General features: G+C 43.3%; 2 protein-coding genes and 1 long non-coding RNA gene across 7 annotated transcripts in view; 2 read left to right on the forward strand and 1 right to left on the reverse strand.

Annotated features, from left to right (window-relative positions):
• LOC116062598 (iron-regulated protein FrpC-like) overlaps nt 1–22,500 on the reverse strand; it is a 125,157-nt gene that overhangs the window by 84,364 nt on the left and 18,293 nt on the right. The gene's annotated exons all lie outside the window — the stretch shown is intronic.
• Nucleotides 1–22,500, forward strand: part of LOC116062599 (hibernation-specific plasma protein HP-55-like) — a 33,844-nt gene that overhangs the window by 9,004 nt on the left and 2,340 nt on the right. For 2 of the 5 annotated variants that reach the window (XM_031317295.1, XM_035996547.1), the window contains exons 2-6: nt 3,188–3,836; nt 3,974–4,044; nt 4,926–5,122; nt 6,265–6,412; nt 6,495–6,835. In XM_031317295.1, the coding sequence (XP_031173155.1) occupies nt 3,194–3,836; nt 3,974–4,044; nt 4,926–5,122; nt 6,265–6,412; nt 6,495–6,692 (1,257 nt within the window). In that variant the 5' untranslated portion in view covers nt 3,188–3,193 and the 3' untranslated portion in view covers nt 6,693–6,835. Of the gene's footprint in view, nt 1–3,187; nt 3,837–3,973; nt 4,045–4,925; nt 5,123–6,264; nt 6,413–6,494; nt 6,836–14,570; nt 14,686–16,812; nt 17,465–21,362; nt 21,434–22,336 lie in introns of those variants that run through there. The other 3 variants (XM_031317293.1, XM_031317292.1, XM_031317291.1) reach the window with 3 other exon arrangements.
• LOC116062606 lies at nt 19,415–19,950 on the forward strand. Its single transcript, XR_004108049.1, has 2 exons — nt 19,415–19,544; nt 19,920–19,950. It is a non-coding gene; the product is annotated as an uncharacterized LOC116062606 (long non-coding RNA).

Here is a 22,500-nt window from a genome sequence, read left to right on the forward strand (position 1 = left end):
AACACATTGAGTTTAAGATGTAACTGTGCACACTGGAACTGTAAATCCTTTAGAGATGGCTAGATTTACTCTACTTATTCTCCTTTTGGAAGTTCAATCAATGTATTGATGTTTTTTCATATAATTTGTTATATTCCTTAGCTTAACAATTGTGATGACCCCTCTCACTCATGTGAGCTGGGTAGGAGGCAGACAGAGGTGTGGTAGTCTACACCTGGTTACATTTGCTTGATTGATTGTTTGTCCTTTAAAGAGGGATGGAGAATCAGGTCTGGGGATCTCTCTCTCTCAATCCTCACATCCGGAAAATGCTTGTTTTTGAGTTTTGTTTAATTCGTTATTCACACATTCTCTAAGGCCTCCTAACACTGCCTGCCTGCATGGCGTGAACGTGGCGTTGCTGTTGCGTGGTGGCTGTGTCGCGTTTTCTATGTCTTTGCACACCAGAAACGTGTTTGACGTGGCACTGCTGCTGCTAGCCATGTCTGCACACATGTATGTTTCCCATTGATAACATAAAATAATAGCGTTTTCCTCAGCAAAGACAACATCGGCAGTATTGACGGCAAAATAGACTACAGAATATTTCGTTCTATATTGACTGGCAATATTTTAAAATTGATAATTATTTATTATTATCTTTTTAATTGACATAGCTGCATTAATGTCAAAACATAGAGACTTTCAAACATCAAAATGTCATTTATTGGGGCGGCCTCTAGCTCACCCAGTAAGCGCGTTCACCCCATGTTGGCTGAGTCCTGCAGTGGCGAGGGTTCGCATCCGGCCTGCTGCCCTTTGTCATCCCCCATCTCTCTTTCCCCCTTCATAACAATAAAGGGAAAAGCCCCAAAAAATAATCTTGAAAGAAGTCATTTATTAAATGTATTTCTGTCAAAATTACATATAAACATCTTTTCGTATTCTATTTCGCCTGAAAATGTTTCCAACACACATGCGTGTCACGTGAAAAATAGGCGTCGGTCCTATTTCAAGGATGCACAAGCCTGAGACATGCGTGTCACGCAGACGGTGTGCAAGCTCTAACCTGTTAACATAAAAAGCCAAAATAAAAACAGACATGCCACGCACCTGACACGCTCACACCACACAGGCAGTGTGCAGGAACCCTTAGTCTCAAACCAGTCCCCATCTCTACTGTGTGTGTGTGTGTGTGTGTGTGTGTGTGTGTGTGTCCATTCACAACTCTTGTTGGCAGGAGTTGCAGATTCCAGGCGGGCGAACGTCATCGGCTGTCGAAGTGAATGAGAGTGCAAAAATGTGTGAATGTGTGTCTGTGTCTGTGTGTGCGTGCGTGCGTGCGTGCGTGCGTACGTGCGTGTGTGTATGTATGTGTGTCTCTGTGTGTCTGTGTGTGTCTTTGTGTGTGTGTGTGTGTGTCTTTGTGTGTGTGTGTGTGTGTGTGTGTGTGTGTGTGTGTGTGTCCGTTATCTTTGTTTTTGAGTTTTGTTTACTTTATTATTGAGACATTCACTTACACTCATGCACTCCCTACACCACCGATGATACTGATATACATATCAATGGTATTTGTTATGCTGGGGCACAGAGCAGACTCAAACGCAGAACTCACAAAAAACTGGTTTATTGAAAATAAGGGGAAAAGAGGAGTGGGGAGGCAGACGCCAGGAACCGGGAAGTAGCAAGGGTAGGATGGCGAGGACAGGTAGGATGGTGATGGAACTGGGAGCAAGGATAGGATGGCGAAGGCAGTCCAGGGCGAGGGAACTCAAGGGGAGCCGAGGGAGAGACACTAGGACTGGAAAGCAGGGGAAGAGAGGAGAGGCTGGTGGGGATGGAGACGGAGGCAGGTTGGAGCGTGGTGACGAGCGAAGGGGTATGTTTGGCGAAGCCAGCTGACTGGAGGGGACAGGCGGAGATGGAGATGATAGCCGAGGGGGCAAAACACAAAAGGTGAGTGAGCATCAGGCAAAGATAGGGAAATAGCTAGGATTTCAGAGAGTTTCTTGCTTAGAGTTTCACCAGGGTGACTGGAGCAACGATCAAGCGAGGATGGTCTGTTGAGCAGGGGTTGAAATACTGATCTTGATTGCAGATGGAAGGCAGTTGTGAGCAGCGAGGGAAGGTGATGGTGGAATAGTAACCAGGTACGCTCAATCAGCTGGCAGCAGAGGCCGGAGGGGGAGAACACAGAGGAGGCAAAGAAAGGCAGGCCCAACAGAGAAACTGACAGTGAGGAAATCAAAATAGATAACAGTAAACAAAAGGGAAAACTCACAGTCAGCCGACCCAAACCATCACAGTATTTGAGTATAATTAATTATGGGTTAAATAAAATTAACTTTAAAGGGGTGGTTCAGAATTTTGGACATTAGACCTCATTTCCATGTTAGCCAGTGTGTCATATATCAGTGGAGTCCTTCCAGCTGCAGAGTTCGCTGCTAATGCAAGTCAACGGTTTATGCTTGCCTGCCACTAAATTTCTAACATTATTCTATCAACACAGACATTTACATCAATAGTCTGGCGTTATAATTTATTTGCCTTGGGTGTACTGTGGAGTGGCAGGCTAGCATAAACCATTGACTTGCGCTAGCCTAGCACCAGCGAACTCTGCAACTGGAAGGACTGGATGAAACGTGTTGAAAAGGGTCTCCACTGATAAATAACACACTGGCTAACATGGAAATGAGGTCCTATGTCCAAAATTATGAACTACCCCTTTAATGTAATCCTTATTTCAGTGTGGTATCCCTTCTTTTGTCTTGAATATGAGCTGGTTCATGACAAAGTGGGGGCACGTAATATTTAGCGTTGGAGTTAGACTTTTGTTACTTTAAGTCTAATTGGTATTGCACCAGTTTGGTTGTGCTAGAGGTGTTTCTCTGGTCGGAGAGGTAAGAAGCCAGACTGCTTTTCTGAATTGTGACTGGTGTAATTGCTTGGGAGATTCACACGTTTTGTAAATGTTTTCAGTCTTGGTAAGAGGTTTGAAGAGTATTTGTGGTCCTGGCTGGTTTGACTCACTGGTTGCTTATTTTTCTAACTTACTATTGTGTAAAGTGTGTGTGATGACACATGTTAATTTTAATGGAGTTTTTCCCTGGTGAATTAGGGTGTTCACCTGTATACATTGTAGGCTAGTGGTGAACAGTTTCCTCATTAAAGCAAATAATGGAGCTGAACTTTTGAACTTTTGTCTTAGTTCACAATGATGATGAGTGCAGCCGTGGGTCTCTTGGTCCTATCAGCGGTGATCTGCGTGGGCAGAGGCGATCACCATTTGGGTCACAGCAACGACCAGGCCGTCCAAGACACCGTAGTGGACGGCAGCGCCAACAGCGTCTCCCTGGTGAACGAAGCAAACAAAGAGTTCTCCTTCCGACTCTACAGGCAGTTAGCAGCTGATGCTGACTCACAGGGAAAGAATATCTTCTTCTCCCCGGCTAGTGTGTCGGCCGCCTTGGCTGCGTTGTCCGTGGGAGCGCAGGGGGAGACGCACCGTCAGCTTTTCAGTGGTCTGGGTTTCAACAGCTCCCTCCTGACACAGACAGATGTGGACCAGGCCTTCCAGACATTGCTCCAGAGGGCCAACAACACATCTCAGGAGGACACCAGCGAAGGGACCGCCGTGTTCGTGGACGATGATTTCAAGCCGAAGCCGGAGTTCCTGCAGACCCTGAAGCAGTCGTACTTCGCAGATGGGTTCAATGTGGACTTCAACAACACCACAAAAAGTGCTGATACCATCAATAAGTACGTGAAGGAGAAGACCAACGGGAAGATTGACAAGCTGGTGGAAGGCCTGGATCCAAACACAGTCATGTATCTCATCAGCTACATCTACTACAAAGGTAAGAAGGTCCTGTGGGATGAGATCTAGTCAGTCTGTAATAATCTATTGTAATGTAAGATCTGTTTACATATTTTGAGGTTAAATTGAACATATCAAACTACAAGTTTTCTTTTATTTCTGCTCATTGTCTAACAGGAAAGTGGGAAACTCCGTTTGACCATGAGTTCACCAAGCAGGACGACTTCAACGTGGACGAGAACACCAAGGTTCAGAGTTTCTCTCTTAATTCAGAAAAAAATTATTTGAGTCCCAGTAATTAACAGGGCCGGAGCCAGATATCATAAACATTCGGGGTTATGCCCAAAACTACAGTGGGAATTCTTTATTTACGAAAGATATATAAAGTATTTTTCATGCCGTTAACACAATTTGGGAAAACCTGATAGTTGTAACACCCTAATTTGTTCTCCTTTATTCAACCCTTTTGCATCGTAGTACACATTGTACACACTTCATACTACACACTGTACACAATTTATACTACACACTTTATACTATACACACTTTATACTACACACTTTAAACTACACACTGTACATAATTTATACTACACACTGTACACACTAGAGGTGTGAATCTTCACTGATCTCCCGATTCGATTACGATTATCATGTCAGCGATTCAATTCGATTCGATATCTCGATGCATCAAATAAATTTTTCTATTTAAGCCATGTAGGATATTTAATTAATAACTTTTCAAACTTCAAAAACAAAACATTCTGCAGTGCTCTAGTGCTAAATAAATTGGATACATAAAACTACAGCACTGAGCACATGGTACTTCCTGAATGTGCAATATATAACAGAATATGTAAACAGAAAGGTTGTTAGGCCTACATTAAATTGTAAACAGAAATAATCGATTATGAGCCTGCCAATTATCGATGCAGCATCGTCCATGTCCACCATTCGATGCATCGATTATTTGATTAATTTCAACACCTCTAGTACACACGTTATACTACACACTTTACTTTATACTAGACACACTTGAGAGAAAAAGGACTGAATGGGTTTGAGTCCCAGTCCAGTTAAGCATCATCGTTCATTCTGTGTGTCTTCATGTTTAAATTGTCATTGTCCAGGTTTCAGTCGACATGATGAATATGGAGGATGATTTCTACACCTATCACGACCGCGTGTTGAACACGACGGTCCTTCAGCTCCCCTTCAACAGCTCCTACTCCATGCTGCTGATGTTGCCTGACGTCATGGCAACGCTGGAGAACGCCATCTCCCCGGACCACGTCACCAAATGGTTGAAGGCTATGGTGGACCGCAGGTTGGGAGAATCTTAATTTATGCTTCTACTATGTGGAAAGTTTGACACTGAATAAGGTACCCAGCTTTAACCTGTGTGATAAAGACTGTCCTCCCCCAAAAACTGCCCCCATAAGTGGTTTGTATATCTAGTGGCCGTAGTAATTCTGACGGGAGCAAAGCAGGAAGTAAGATGAGGAAGTATAAGAGCGCCAAATGTCCTGGTAAGGAGGCAGATTGGGGGGGGATGGGTCGAACAAACACGGGACTTTCACCCAGGAGACCGGGGTTCATGTCCCTGTTAAAGAAAGGGAAACAGAGTTTAATTTGATAGTTTTTGTCTGTAGTTGTTCATTGGTCTGTAATTGTGTGGTCATTATTGTGCATCTGCTTTAATCTTTTACACTTTGTTTATGTGTCCTTGAGTATCAAGAAAGGTGCAGATAAATAAAATGTATTATTATTATAGTTTAACTTTTTATCAACTTAATTAAGTATTTTTTTCACCCAAGAGGAAAAGATCCCTACAGAGATAGACCTTTTAGTTTGAAACAAAACTGCCCTGAAATCACCATCACCAAACCCACCAGACTCCATGTAAATAATCACTACTTTTAGCGTGTATAGAGCCAGCATATTTCCACCAGACTCCATGTAAATAATCAGTACTTTTAACGTGTATAGAGCCAGCATATTTCCACCAGACTCCATGTAAATAATCAGGATTTTTAGCGTGTATAGAGCCAGCATATCTCCACATGTAAATGGGTGAATTAAGGGTTTATTTCAACCAAACCAGAGTGGTGATTGTTGGAACAGTGGAAAGATGAACCAAGACGGCTTTTGGTAGTTTTATTTAGTTTCTGTCCACTTTGAATGAAGTGTGTTTTACGATGATAAAAGTCCTGATTATTTACATGGAGTCTGGTGGAGTTTGGTGATGGTGATTTCGGGGCTGTTTCATGTTAAACTAAAAGGATCTTACTCTTTAACTAAAAGGTCTATCTCTGTAGGGATCCATCCCATAGTGTTGTCAGACAGACAATACTAATCTGAGTCTGTCAGTGATAAAAACAGCATATCATTGTTTAAGGCCCTCATACCAAAATGAAACTCCTGCCCTGGTCTGATTCATTGAATATTTGCCCCCCCCCAATGTTTTAGGAGATATGATGTATATATTCCAAAGTTCTCCATCAAGACTTCCTACAACCTCAATGATGTGCTGTCAGAAATGGGAATGACAGACATGTTTGGTGATCGGGTAAATTTGAGAGGCATTTCAGAGGAGCAAAGACTGAAAGTCTCAGAAGTAAGTAAACAGAGCATATGTTTTGTTATTTCACACATATTCCATTTGTCTGTCGTCTTACTTTCTCTGCGTTGCACTGCAGGTTGTGCACCAAGCTACGCTGGACGTGGACGAGGCCGGAGCCGAAGCTGCGTCTGCCACAGTCATCGGCATCTATGTGTCTGCCTTCCTCGGCCCTGTCCCTGTGTTGAAGTTCAATCGTCCATTCATGGTCATCATCACTGAACACAACACGGAGAAAATCCTCTTCTTGGGCAAGATTATCAACCCAACCATCTGATGATCATCACTTTGTGTTTGCTCGAGCACAGCTGTTGCATCTCATATAAAGGAGTCAGAAAAACTTTTGTTTTGTCTCTTGCTTTATTGAGAGTGTAAACAGTTTTTATATAATGATCTTTGAAGGTAAAATAACGTAGGAATAAAATATGATCAACTTCCATAAGCATTTGGTATTCATTATATAACAGATCAGATTTAAACAAATACAATAGAGCTCAACAGTGACCGCCCACTTTTTGAACCGCTCTGTTTCTGGCAGCAGTGGCAGAAGTATTAAAATCCTTCACTTAAGTAAAAGTACTACTTCCACACTGTAAAAGTACAAGTCATGCATTGAAAATGTTACTTCAGTAAAAGTCTGTAAGTATCATCAGAAAACTGTACTTAAAGTATAAGAGTAAAAGTACTTAATGCAGATAAATCCTCACATCTTGGAAAAGCTGGAAACAGTTGATTTCATATGGACTTGTGTCTTCTACAGGAACAGGAACTTTGTTTCACAACCTCACAGCTCGGGGTCAGTCTACCTTGGATGGTTTAGACATTGTGGCTAATAATCTAAATCCTTATAGAGAAAATTAATTGGATTTTTAAAGTTGACGGGACAGTGACAAAGGCTGACGCTACACTGGATTGCTGGCTTGAATGTGTAAGAAGTAGTTGAAGTAGTAGGAATAGTTGAAAAGTGAGAATGGGTTAATTTGGTATGAATGTCATTGAGAAGTAAAATAATACAAATAATGTTTGAAAGATGGGCAATATTACATTTAGAAAAAGCTGACTCTAAACTGGAAATCGCTTAACCCTTGCATGGTGTTCGGGTCTGTGGGACCCGTTTTCAATGTTTGCTAAATGAAAAATTATGCTATTTATTATTTCTTCTAACTCACACTCATTGGCCTTGGCTCATTTTCTGTGAAGAACATAAAAAATAACTTATTTTCAATGACTGTACACGGTACACCCCCCCTACACATAACTATTACATATGATGTGTTCGGGTTCACTGGACCTGAGTGTATTTAATTGTAGGTGCTATGAAACTATGTTGTCTTTCTGCACCTGCTATTCACACACAAAGTTACACAATTGTTACATTTCATTTATTTTCACCTGTTCTGATTAAGTTCTAAGAAATAAGCACCAATAATGATCAAAAAGTCTTGTTTCTATTTTTTTTTTTACCTTTTTATAATTGAATTTCCTTATTTTCTCAGAAAAAACAAATTATCATAAATTTGATCTCACAGGGGTAAATGGCAAATATGAACCATAAATGACGTATATATCATTGTTAATTGAGCTAAAGCTGTTAAGTATTTTTACATAAATTGTTATGGCTGTATTGATTTAAAAGCCTAATAATGTGGTTGGTCCACCAGACCGGGAACATTGGCGGTGTAACAAAAATACGAACACCACACAAGGGTTAAATGTGTAAGAAGTAGTTGAAGTGGTAAAAGTTATTAATTAGCTCTGCGTTACCAACTTTAGTTAAAGGTTGTCATGGCTTCTCCCGTCTCGTGGGACGAACGCCGTGCAACCAGTGACCAGTAACATAGCTCAAACACGGTGTCACGGTTTCAGCAGGAGGACCCAAATGCAAGACTCTTTCAGGCAGATGTGCAGAACAAACACACTTTATTTTGACTCTACAACTTACAAACTCACAACTACAATCCTACAAACGAACAGGACTCACACAGGAACAAAGAGAGAGAGCCGAACCGACAAGAGACAAAGGAACAGAGGGGTGTAGAAATACACAGACCAATCAACAGAAAGACAGAGGATTGGACAAGACAGTAAGCGGCAATTTCCACTGGATGCGGAACAGCTCCGGAACGTCTGTGAGTCATTAGGTTTCCATTAAAGTCAGTGTGTGTATTTCCACTGACTGCAGAACGTCTGCGTCCCGACTCCGTCCCAGCTCCGGCGGTCCCAGCCCTCCGGAGCAGATACCAGAGCTTCTATTGTTGCCGGACGCCGGAGAGCTCCGCAGCAATTCAGCACACGGCAGATAGTGGAGGACAGGAAGTTGAGCACAGAAACAAAATTAAAATCCGGTTAATTTTCAAAGTAAAATACACCATACTCACGGCGGATCATATTTCCCTGCACTACACCTTGAAATCACAGCTCAGAGTAGTTTCCCCTCTACTCCTCTGGATGGAAACTAACTGCTGGTGGTTTTGTGGTTCTATTCTACATGAATTCGTGAGATCTCGTGGGTCCTCGTGACTACAGCTGTCAGTCATGGCCGCAGCCGTGCCGCAACAAATCCGGACCTGGTAGGTATTAACAGATGGCAGAACACGCAGCCGTTCCGCAGCAGAGCCGGTCCGCAGACGTTCCGCATCCAGTGGAAATTACCGGTAACGAGCAACAGGTGAGAACTAACGAGACAGGAAGGGGATGGGCAGAGACAAAGACACATGACAGACAGGTAACCACAGAACACATGGAACACAGCAACAAGCACAAATCGTGGTTCGACTGGTCATGACTGCTTTCCCAAAAGATGGCGCCCGCATGTAAACATGAACGGTACTATCTTTGTAATCTATCTTTGTAATAAACTGTCTGTACACTTACAAAGTTCTCAGTGAATTGAAGTGTGGTGATATTTTGAGACTTGTTAGTGGGGTAGAAATAGCGATCTACCCTCTGCCACGAAAACTAGCATTAAGCTAATCAGCAGTTTGCATTAGCTTGTTTCAAGCTAGAGACACATTTGATTAGCATGAAAAGGGAGCGTGTCTATGTTCCCTGGGTCCTAAGTTCCCCGGGTCCTATGTTCCCCGGGTCCTATGTTCCCCGGGTCCTATGTTCCCCGGGTCCTATGTTCCCCGGGTCCTATGTTCCCCGGGTCCTATGTTCCCTGGGTCCTATGTTCCCCTCTTTGTATGAGACTGGAGAACATAGGACCCTTTTTCAAAAAGAGGGTCCTATGTTCCCCAGTCTGTTACTTTTTTCACCATTACTGCCAAATTCCATGGCAAATAGGCCTATGTAGGCCTACGGGCTGTTTGACGCGCATATGCAAATAGGCCTAGACGAGGAAAGATTAGGTCAGGGGTGGCAAACCTGCAGGTCTCGAGCTGCATGCGGCTCTTTGGCTGCTCTGTTAATTATGTCACTTTATCTTGGACCAAGGGGTCCTTTCAATGAATGTTAGTTCAATCAGTAATGATAAAACTTAAAACCCCTAACCCTAACCCTAACCCCTAACGGGGAACATAGGACCCAGGGAACCGGGGAACATAGAATGGGGAAAAAAAGGATACAGAAGAATAATAAAGATATAGAATAACGTAGGTAAAAAAAAAAAACGCTGTCAAGCAGAGATAGACCTTTTTGTTAAAGAGTAAGATACTTCTTCTTTAACATGAAACAGCCCCGATATCACCATCACCAAACCCACCAGACTCCATGTAAATAATCAGGACTTTTATCAGGGACGTCACTAGGATTGAAAGACAGGGGGGGCTTAGCCCCCAGGGTATTTGTAACTTGCGTTTGCAAAATCTTTGCACTCACATCTTTCGTTACTGTATTAGAGTAGTAAACAGTGACAGACATATCCTCTTCTTCCATTTCTACTCTGTTCTTTCTGTCTTATCCTTTAAGATAAAACAAAACCCTGATGCTTATTTTTTTATGACTTCGAAATGCAAATTATTCACATTAAACAACATCCAAAATGTCCAAAAACTGACAAACAGAGGCCAGACAGCTAATACGTTGGTAAATTAAACAAATATGACAAATAGCAGTACAAGAAAAGGAAAAAAATAGGCATCACTGCATACGTTATCATGTAAGATATTAATAGGGATCCTATTAAAAGTGGCTACTGTCTAAATACAATAACCTGATGGTGGAAGGAATAAAAGATTTAGAATAATAATTACTGTATTACTGTATGTAGGATTGCTTCCATTTTATTTTCACATATCTGTGGGCATGTGCTCATCTTTAGCCTAGCCTACATTTAGGCAACATCTACATATTTATTTAATTTAGCACAGCCAATGAATGCAGAAAGTTAAATTGGTTAGACCAGTGGTTCTCAACCGGTGGGGCCCGCCCCCCTGGAGGGGCGCGGACACTCTCCTGGGGGGGCGCAAGTAGGCTACAGGACGGGAGGAAAAAAAAAAAAATCACGTAATGTAATGTAACTACACATCGCTCGGTCGTGGCTGGGTAGCGTTGCATTTCCTCCCCGACTCATTTCCTGGTTCTCCTTCTCCATAAACAACATGAACTCAAGGAGAGGGTTAACTTCTCCTGCTCCAGATTTCCCACCGTGGTCAGAAAGAACAGAGGAGACACTTCAGTTTCTCTCACTATGACTCTAGAGTCGGTACTCGCTCTAAAGCTAAACGCCGTCACTCTCACTTCTCCCTCTACCACCCACACACACACACACACACACACATGCCGGCTCACGCACACACCAGTGCACAAGTATAAACATCAGGCCACTTTTGTAGGTTACGGAGAAAGCTCTGCGTGGAGCCTCCGCACTGTAAAACAAGTCATCCTCCTGGCGACTTTTTTTGTCAAAAGCGACTAGCGACAAATCTAGCGACTTTTACTGGCGTCATTGGAGACTTTTGTGGTGTTTGGAGACTCGAAAACACGTATCACTCTGCAGTTATGTGCTCAACGAGCAGCAGGTGCTGCCGTGAGCCCCTCCCCCGTCCAAAAGCCCTCACAGGCAGTGTTGCCAACTTAGCGACTTTGTCGCTAGATTTAGCGACTTTTCAGACCCCCTTAGCAACTTTTTTTCAAAAGCGACTAGCGACAAATCTGGCGACTTTCTGTAGAAAAGTCGCCAGTATTGTCCAGCGAGCATGCAAGGTATTTCTCTCCTGTAGCCGCCTTCTGTTCTGTGACAGAGGAGCAGCCTCTCCCCTCTCTCCTCATGTGTAGCAGCACTGTGCACAGTGTGCAGGTAGTTAGAAGGGGAGGGGGGGACAGGGTGTGCGGGTGCTGGTGTAGGTAGGAGAGACAGCGGGACGCGACGGGAGAAAGACTCCGCTGCTGGCCTGGCCCTGGGCAAGCCAGCCTTCTTTGAGAATTCTTCATCGATCTTTTTCCCTCCCTTTGTAGAATAACATTTTTTTACTTCAAAGATCGGCTACCTAAGTAATAATTATAAGGTAAAATAAATTCATGTATTGAATTTGTGATTATTTGGCTAAAGAGTTCTATTTCTTTTTATCTACCTTGCTGACAAAACCACTAAGCTTTATACAAATGATTGCGTAATGACGTCAAAAATATGCAAATGAGCGTATGACGTCATCAAACGACTTTTAGCGACTTTTGGAGCTGGTGCTAGCGACTTTCATTGGAAAAGAGTTGGCAACACTGCTCACAGGCGGTCAGTCTCTCAGTAGCCTCGCGGAGCAGTCCCAGCCTGCAGAGAGGAGACACACACCACTCCACGTCCAGGCTGCACACACGCACACATCGTTACATCATAGCCTCAACTTATTGAAAACACAACTAATCCACATCCAAATTATTTCAAAACCAAACAAAATGGAGAGATTTCTAGTGAGGACCAACAAGGTAACCGACGCACCACCAGCTGCAAAAAAGCTTCGAAGGTACGATGAATCATACCTGGCTCAGGTCTCACATTAACATCAGCTACCTGCAAGCTTCTATAGAAAATAGAGATGATATGCCTACTGTTAGGACTAGTAATAATAACAGTAATAAAGCATGAATTCATATCAGAGGTCTGGTGCCAATTCCCAATTATAGCAATAGCCTAGTAATGATAATAGGCCTACTACTCATGATAATAATAATAATAATAATAATAATAATAATAATAATAATAATGCCTGCAAGCTCACATTAGAAGTCTGGTGCTACTGCCAATTATAACAATAGCCTAGTAATGATAATAGGCCTACCTCCAGCTACTGATGACAATAATAACAATAATAATAATAATAATAATAATAATAGTGTGGGCCTAAAAATAATAGCCTAGCCTAGGGCTATCTATCTATCTATCTATCTATCTATCTAGGCAAGGTGGTGTAGTGGGGGTGGCCCAACTGCAATGAACCAGCTTTGGGGGGGCCCAGCTTGCAAAAGGTTGAGAACGCCTGGGTTAGAATATAGCTAGCATATAAATATAATGCAATAATTTAGTTTAGGCTATGCATAGTACCTAGACCTGCCAACAAATGCTTATTGTTAGAAGAAAACCAAACAATCCTTAGATCTATAGACCACTACTGACCTCAATCACACCGGCTCCCTCAGAATCAACTGCTCTGCCAATCTCCTGCTTCTCTTTCTCTCTGCTGAAATATCTTTGAATGAATTGAATGAATAATGAATATGAATGAATTTGAATGAATAAAGAGTTGTGATTAGCTTGCTAAGTTAACCATTTCTTGTATTTTGCTCGTTCACTCTAGCTAGACTATAGTTTTCCATAGAAATCCAAAATATCCCCTTTCCTTTACCTCAAGAAAACGTAGCTAAAGGTAAGCAGGTAATTAAAAACAACTTACAATTTCACTCTGTATCACTACGTGTAATCAATCTTCCTTTCACCATTAACGCGTATATCGGTGTGTGTATGTGGGGTGCATTGTGAGTTCAGACCAAAGAGTAGCGACGCAACGAGATTCGATCCTCCAGTTACTCGCAACGCTCTGAAAGCTGCCAGTTCACACCAATGCAACGAGACGGTGCGGTGCATCATCTTGATAGCACGACTTTTTGTACTTCTGTCTAACATCCGACTTTTCGGCTATTTTTTTGTAGCTATATATATATGTATAAATATATATATCATTTGTCGCGTCTAAATATGAATGAGGATAAATCGAATTGTTATTGTTTAGGAACATTTTGGGGTAGCTTCAGCCCCCCTAAAATAGGCCTAACTACGTCCCTGACTTTTATCATCGTAAAACACACTTCATTCAAAGTGGACAGAGACAAAATAAAACTATCAAAAGCCGTCTTGGCTCATCTTTCCACTGTTCCAACAATCACCACTCTGGTTTGGTTGAAATAAACCCTTAATTCACCCATTTACATGTGGAAATATGCTGGCTCTATACACGCTAAAAGTTCTGATTATTTACATGGAGTCTGGTGGAAATATGATGGCTCTATACACGCTAAAAGTACTGATTATTTACATGGAGTCTGGTGGAAATATGCTGGCTCTATACATGCTAAAAATACTGATTATTTACATGGGGTCTGGTGGAAATATGCTGGCTCTATACACGCTAAAAGTCCTGATTATTTACATGGAGTCTGGTGGAAATATGCTGGCTCTATACACGCTAAAAGTCCTGATTATTTACATGGAGTCTGGTGGAAATATGCTGGCTCTATACACGCTAAAAGTACTGATTATTTACATGGAGTCTGGTGGAAATATGCTGGCTCTATATATGCTAAAAATACTGATTATTTACATGGGGTCTGGTGGAAATATGCTGGCTCTATACACGCTAAAGTCCTGATTATTTACATGGAGTCTGGTGTAGTTTGGTGATGGTGATTTCGGGGCTGTTTGATGTTAAACTAAAAGGATCTTACTCTTTAACTAAAAGGTCTATCTCTGTAGGGATCCTTTCCAAAATGTTACACATAACTTACACAGTCACTTAGACACAAAAACTGGGGAAAATAGGGTGCAGGTGTGAAAATACCAAAGTTACTCTTTAAAGTGGTTTCTACTGTACAATATTGCTGACAGTAATCATTACTCACATGTTTGTGCACATGCTGCTGAAGCAAACAGTGGCAGCCTCAGTTGGACTCAACGGTTAGACAGTAATCATTACATAGAACGAGTGCAGGGCCGAGCAAATAAGAGTTTGAGACAGAGAATAAACAAAGCCAAAGTACAGTTTCTCTGATTTATCTCATAAAAAGGAACATCTCTCTTTGTCCAGTCAGTGCTTCTCTGTCTGCGCTTCAACCAGGAGAAGGTAAGCTGTTAGAAAGATGGATTGTTTTTATGTTTTATATACAAGTTTAAATATTCTGCCGACAGTTAAATACAGTTAAAATGAAAAAACTATGTTTAACACATTGAGTTTGAGACATTTTTCTCAGTAGCCTAAAGTAAAATATGACTTCTACTTACTCAGTCAAAAAAAAAAATCTAGTAGTGTTATTTATTTTGAGTTTAACACTGAAAAATTAAGCTAATTTGATTGAATCACCAAACCCACCAGACTCCATGTAAATAATCAGGACTTTTAGCGTGTATAGAGCCAGCATATTTACACATGTAAATGGGTGAATAAAGAGTTTATTTCAACCAAACCAGAGTGGTGATTGTTGGAACAGTGGAAAGATGAACCAAGACGGCTTTTGGTAGTTTTAGTTAGTTTCTGTCCACTTTGAATGAAGTGTGTTTTACGATGCTAAAAGTAGTGATTATTTACATGGAGTCTGGTGGAATTTGGTGATGATGATTACGGGGCTGTTTCATGTTAAACTAAAAGGATCTTCCTCTTTAACTAAAAGGTCTATCTCTGTAGGGATCCTTTCATAATGTTGTCAAACACTTAGAATAATAATCTGAGTCTGTCAGCAGCAACAACAGAACTTTTAGTGGACGCTGACTGACGTTGAACATTAGTCCTGTAGGGTTAATTACAGCCTGGTTCACCTCTGCTGGTTACAGCGTCCTCGATCAACACTGGACCAGTTTCAGAGACTGTTGTTCACATCAGTCACTTAGACACAAATGCATGGAGGGAAAAAAGACCCTTTAACACCCACTTTTACTTTTAATTAGTAGTTTCTGTATACATATGTTTCTGTCTTTGTGAAGTGCTTTCGTGCAAAATTTGTTTTTGTTTTTAAGTGCTTTCTTACATAAATTAAATAAAAACGTAAACTTTTAGTCAATCAAATGAAAAGAACATATTTAAATTTTATTTATTTGGAGTTTAACACTCAATCATCTAATTTGCTTCTTTGTGGGTGATTTCAAAGTCTTTGTGTGTGTGTGTGTGTGTGTGTGTGTGTGTGTGTGTGTGTGTGTGTGTGTGTGTGTGTGTGTGTGGGTGTGTTTGTGTGTGTGTGTGTGTGTGTGTGTGTGTGTGTGTGTGTGTGTGTCTTTGTGTGTGTGTGTGTGTGTGTGTGTGTGTGTGTGTCTCTGTGTGTGTGTGTGTGTGTGTGTGTGTCTCTGTGTGTGTGTGTGTGTGTGTGTGTGTGTGTGTGTGTGTGTGTGTGTCTGTCTGTCTGTGTGTGTGTGTGTGTGTGTGTGTGTGTGTGTGTGTGTGTGTGTGTGTGTGTGTGTGTGTGTGTCTGTCTGTCTGTGTGGGTGTGTGTGTGTGTTTTTGTGTGTGTGTGTGTGTGTGTGTGTGTGTGTGTGTGTGTGTGTGTGTGTGTGTGTGTGTGTGTGTGTGTCTGTCTGTCTGTGTGGGTGTGTGTGTGTGTGTGTGTCGTTGTGTGTGTCTCTGTGTGTGTGTATGTGTTTATGTGTGTATGTGTGTGTGTGTGTGTGTCTTTGTGTGTGTGTGTGTGTGTGTGTGTGTGTGTGTGTGTGTGTCTTTGTGTGTGTGTGTGTGTGTGTGTGTGTGTGTGTGTGTGTGTGTGTGTCTCTCTGTGTGTGTGTGTGTCTCTCTGTGTGTGTGTGTGTGTGTGTGTGTGTCTGTGTGTGTGTGTGTGTGTGTGTGTGTGTGTGTGTGTGTGTGTGTGTGTGTGTGTCTGTGTGTGTCTGTCTGTGTGTGTGTGTGTGTGTGTGTGTGTCTCTGTGTGTGTGTGTGTGTGTGTGTGTGTGTGTGTGTGTGTGTGTGTGTGTGTGTGTGTGTGTCTGTCTGTGTGTGTGTGTGTGTGTGTGTGTGTGTGTGTGTGTGTCTCTGTGTGTGTGTGTGTGTGTGTGTGTGTGTGTGTGTGTGTGTGTGTGTGTGTGTGTGTGTGTGTGTGTGTGTGTGTGTCATCTAAATTACTTTCTTTGTGGGTGTAATTTTAAATTCACATGTAACTAAACTCTGATTTGATCTGTGCATGGCCTTCAGAACAAATGACAGTTTTGAGCAACAGGAAACATTGAGTAACACGAACAAACACGAAGCTGAACTTTTGAACTTTTGTCTTAGTTCACAATGATGATGATGCGTGCAGCCGTGGGTCTCTGGGTCCTATCAGCGGTGATCTGCGTGGGCAGAGGCCATCACCATTTGGGTCACGACGACGACCAGACCGTCCAAGACACTGTAGGGGACGGCAGCGCCAACAGCGTCTCCCTGGTGAACGAAGCAAACAAAGAGTTTTCCTTCCAACTCTACAGGAAGTTAGCAGCTGATGCTGACTCACAGGGAAAGAATATCTTTTTCTCCCCGGCTAGTGTGTCGGCCGCCTTGGCTGCGTTGTCCGTGGGAGCGCAGGGGGAGACTCACCGTCAGCTTTTCAGTGGTCTGGGTTTCAACAGCTCCCTCCTGACACAGACAGATGTGGACCAGGTCTTCCAGACGTTGCTCCAGAGCGCCAACAACACATCTCAGGAGGACGCCAGCGAAGGGACCGCCGTGTTCGTGGACAACCGCTTCAAGCCGAAGCCGGAGTTCCTGCAGACCCTGAAGCAGTCGTACCTCGCAGATGGGTTCAATGTGGACTTCACCAAAGCCACAGAAAGTGCTGATACCATCAATAAGTACGTGGCGGAGAAGACCAACGGGAAGATTGACAAGCTGGTGGAAAGCCTGGATCAAAGCACAGTCATGTATCTCATCAGCTACATCTACTACAAAGGTAAATCAACCGGTCCTCCAAACCATACGACTACATACGACTACGTCTCATTCTGCATTAGAGCTTAGATTGGGCCCAAAAAATCAAGCCCGACCCTACCCGAGCCCGTGCACGTCACATTAACTGTTATTATTTATTATTATATTTTTATTATGAGCCCGAGCCTGATTTAAACCCGACAATGTTTTAATACGTGGGCTGTTATAACTGACGTTCTCAACTACAACTCTGAGTTGTTAGATCTACAGAAATCTGTTTAGAAGGGGTATGCTTGGAGAAGTAAAAGAAGAGGACATTGAAGGCTGACTATCATCTTTTCTGCCGTGGCGAGCCTGCTTCATGTGTCTGTTCAATGCCCCCGTTTTTTTTGCTGTCATAGGCGAGCAACGTGCCGCACTTAATGCACTCGACAAAGCCAACACATATGTTGTCACTGCCCACGACTTGTTTAAAATGGTTCCATACCTCCGACTTTCCTCCAAACTTGCTCAAAAGTGGGCTAATTCTCCTGTTTTTCCATCCATGTTGCACTTAAATGACAATTCCGGCGCAAAACGAACCTAGGGGTTATTAACTGTTGTGTACCTACTCTGTCGCTCTCTGGGACATGATCTCATGCTAATCCAATGAGTTTGGAGCTTTAACGAGGCTACCGCGGACCGCTGGTTAGCTTGAAATGCTAGTATTCGGGGCATGGGGACACTCAAATTAAATCACTATTTAATACCAATAAAAAGGCTCGAAACATCACCACACTTTAACGTTAGCGTGAACCGAAGCATTGACAACGTTGTAAGTGTACAGATAGATTATAAAGACAGTCGCGTTCATGTTTACTTGCGGGAGCCATCTTGGAAACCAGTCATGACTAGTCGAACGGCGTGCAACGTAGAATTCCCATACTGTCTATGGAGATTCCACGTTGCACGGCGTTCGACTAGATGGTGGTTTGGGTTCAAATCAAACATTACTTCACTTCCTGGTGAAACCAGCAACGGGGACTCTGCAAAATAAAATATTGACATTTCTTTAAACCAATCACAATCATCTTGGGGCGGGGCTAAGCTCCGGACGGAGCCACGGTGCCTCTGCTAAATAGTCTCAGGAAGGAACTTGTTTTGGTGGAACATGTGTACGTTCAAAAGTAGTTTTAGTCGTGCAACAGAAAACTCAGATTGGACAGATAGTCTAGCTAGCTGTCTGGATTTACCCTGCAGAGATCTGAGGAGCAGTTAACCATAGTCCTCACAAATCAGCCGGAGGTTAGAACGCCAACACAGAGACAGAGGAAGGGGATGCACATCTGGGGAAATATCCAGCGGCAATGGAGCAATCCCGGTTTTAAACACATAGTTAACGTTGTGAAACGGTCCCAGTTTGGTTAGGTTTAGTCACCAAAACTACTGAGTTAAGTTGATAAAAAGATGGAGGTTTTGGGTTCAAATCATTGACTGTTAATATTAATGGACAGAGCATATGTGACGTCACCCATTGGTTTGGGGAGATCTGCTTTGAGTCGTCAAGTTTACCGTTACGGGCGCAGCCATCCTGGTTGGGGATGTGAGGATTTTAGACGAGAGGGAGGTATGTGACGTTAGCTGAGAGTTGGCAACGCTGCTTACACTCTACGTTACACACTTTCACTGGCAATCTGGATGCAACTGCTAGGTTTTAAATACATCTTTGTCCCATAGTTATATTACATATGGACTATAGACTAGTTATATGTAATAGACAATAGATTATATGCCTATAGACAGGCCGCGAACTGTCAATCACATCATAGCCACGTCCTAAAACACCCCCTGCTTTATCACCGATTTTAAAATCAGTGAGACCATAATTCAAAAAATTAACATCGTTCTGTGTTGCAGAAGACTTCAAACTAGCGATTGAGACCATCAACTCATTATGAAAATGTTTACTGAGGTAATAAATCAAGTGAGAAGTGGGTCACTTTCTCACAGACTTCTACAGAAACTGAACTCCTTTTGCAACCGCACGTGTCGCCCCCTGCTGGAATTCAGATAGAAAGCAGGTTTAAGGAGTCTCCCCCTGCAGGTATTCAGATATAATACAGGTTTAAGGAAGCCTGGCTGACACCAGACCCTTCTCAGTTGTTCCTGAGAGTGGGTCTGGGAAAGGTTCATTGACAGTTCATTTCCAAAGGGGCGTCACCAACGGACGCCGCTCAAATGCCTCTGGGCGCAATGGATAGTCCAACCAATCAGACCAACGAGCTGTGTGACGCTGCTCTTCGGTAGCCGTCATGGTGATTGTAAACAAAAAGCTGCTCACCGTCACTGCGCTATCGTCGTCGCGTAAAGCCCGCCTCAACGGTTGGTGCCTCAATTTTGGGGACATTGGAAATAGGCTTGAATGGGCTTTTGGCCAGACTGACTTGCAGAGCAAATCTCAAATTTGCCGGAAGTTCGTCAGGGTTTACCCAGACTAGGTTTAAGGAGTCTCCCCCTGCAGGAATTCAGGTATAAAGCAGGTTTAAGGCACTTCCGCATTTGCAGCACTTCGCCGAACCGGATGCTTTGTCCATTGATATTAACCAAGGGGGTCAGCTTCTCTTCAGACCGCGTAGCTCCTATGGCGCCATTTTGATGCTAACAAGCCATCACCTCCCGTTAGCATCCCATTGACTCCCATTCATTTTGACGTCACTTTGACAGAGAATAACTTTACATCTGAAGAGTTTAAAGACTCTATTTGTCCGTTGTTTATTTCTAAAGAAACACGACAATGTATAAAAGGCTCCATTACCTTGTACCTCACGTTATGGCTCCGTAGCAGACGTTTTTATAAAAATAGGCTAACGATTGGGTCATAACCACGAGACTTACTGTCTCATAGTAGAGGAATTACCGTATAGTACAGGAGAAGCTCTCAGGCAGTTTGGACTTCCATTAGCTGTTTAAGTTTAATTACTAATGTTAACTATCATTTTAGTGATCAATAATTAGCCTGTGTCTATGTTATCTCCTTACATATACCTACGCTCTCCGTCTCTGCTAGATTGGGAATGATTGAGATTTCTCTTGGCACAGCTACCAGAAGACTTCCAACTTTCAGACAGGTTGCTCACGTCACATCTACGTCTTCAAGCTCAGTTGGAGGCTGCTCAGTAACGCTCAGCCATCACCGGGAAAGAGACTTCACTGGTCTCCGTCCAGAGACACGAGATCTGGTGGTCCGTTATATGTCTATGATATTAACTGTCTATGGTTCAAATCAGACGTGACTTCACTTCCTGAAGGTTACCACGTGACACAAAACGTGATGTAGCTCTGTTTGTTCCGTAAAGTTTAAAAATACCTCTCTGTTTCCTTTTCTTTTCAAACGGGACATGAACGCTGGTCTCCTGGGTGAAAGTTGCCGTGGGCTGCCGCTGTCTCGTCAGACTGTGTGGAGGTCCTAAAGTCCGACACGTCTTACCAAATTTCCCATCAATTTTCAGAAAACGGCCCATATTTGAGCTTTACATAGCGTTGATTTCTTGCATAAAAAAGTCTCAGAAGTGAATTTAATAATGAAATAGCAGACAAACAACGTATAACTTTGCACTGTCTGAAATATGAGACCTGCTGTCTCGTCTCCACTGTATGTGTATATGCTTCACTCAACCAATCAGTGCACAGCTCATCTAAATATTCATGAGCAGACCATATTTTGAAGAAAAGCTCTTGTTCCCAATAGAGGCATATTCACAGGGTAGTTAAGGGCCTAATAAAATAGTATTCGGGCAATTTTCAGCCCAACCAATGTTACATACCCTATTAGGAGACCTTAAGGAACAGGGTGAAATGCCGTATATAATCATTCTATCACCCCTTTAAGATGTACGTATCAAACCAAAGGTTGTGTTTTATTTCTGCTCATTGTCTAACAGGAAAGTGGGCGACTCCGTTTGACCCTAAACTCACCAAGCAGGACGACTTCAACGTGGACGAGAACACCAAGGTTCAGAGTTTCTCTCTTCAGAATATGAAGTTATGAATGATTAATGTGAGTGTGTGTGTGTGTGTGTGTGTGTGTGTGTGTGTGTGTGTGTGTGTGTGTGTGTGTGTGTGTGTGTGTGGAATGAGAGGGGGAAACGTCAGAGCAGGAGAAATGAGAGGGGGAAACACCATAGCAGGGGGAATGAGAGGAAGAAACACCAGAGCAGGGGGAATGAGAGATGGAAACGCCAGAGCAGGGGGAATGTGAGGAGGAAACACCAGAGCAGGGGGAATGAGAGGGGGAAACGCCAGAGCAGGGGGAATGAGAGGGGGAAACGCCAGAGCAAGGGGAATGAGAGGGGGAAACACCAGAGCAAGGGGAATGAGAGGAGGAAATGCCAGAGCAGGGGGAATGAGAGATGGAAACGCCAGAGCGGGGGGAATGTGAGGGGGAAACGCCAGAGCAGGGGGAATGAGAGGGGGAAACGCCAGAGCAGGGGGAATGAGAGATGGAAACGCCAGAGCAGGGGGAATGAGAGGGGGAAACACCAGAGCAGGGGGAATGAGAGGAGGAAACACCAGTGCAAGGGGAATGAGAGAGGGAAACGACAGAGCAGGGGGAATGAGAGATGGAAACGCCAGAGCAGGGGGAATGAGAGGGGGAAACACCAGAGCAGGGGGAATGAGAGGAGGAAACACCAGTGCAAGGGGAATGAGAGAGGGAAACGACAGAGCAGGGGGAATGAGAGGGGGAAACGCCAGAGCAGGGGGAATGAGAGGGGGAAACACCAGAGCAGGGGGAATGAGAGGGGGAAACGCCAGAGCAGGGGGAATGAGAGGGGGAAACGTAGCAGAAGATTTCCTCTTTAAACCACAGCGTAGCTATGTAGATGTAGCCTCTAACTGTCTGCATGTCATCATCCAGGTTCCAGTCACCATGATGAATATGGAGGAACGTTTCCACACCTATCACGACCACGTGCTGAACACGACGGTCCTTCAGCTCCCCTTCAACAGCTCCTACTCCATGCTGCTGATGTTGCCTGACGTCATGGCAACGCTGGAGAACCGCATCTGCCCGAACCACGT

Source organism: Sander lucioperca, chromosome 2 (assembly GCF_008315115.2).
Source record: "Sander lucioperca isolate FBNREF2018 chromosome 2, SLUC_FBN_1.2, whole genome shotgun sequence".
NCBI lineage: Eukaryota > Metazoa > Chordata > Actinopteri > Perciformes > Percidae > Sander > Sander lucioperca.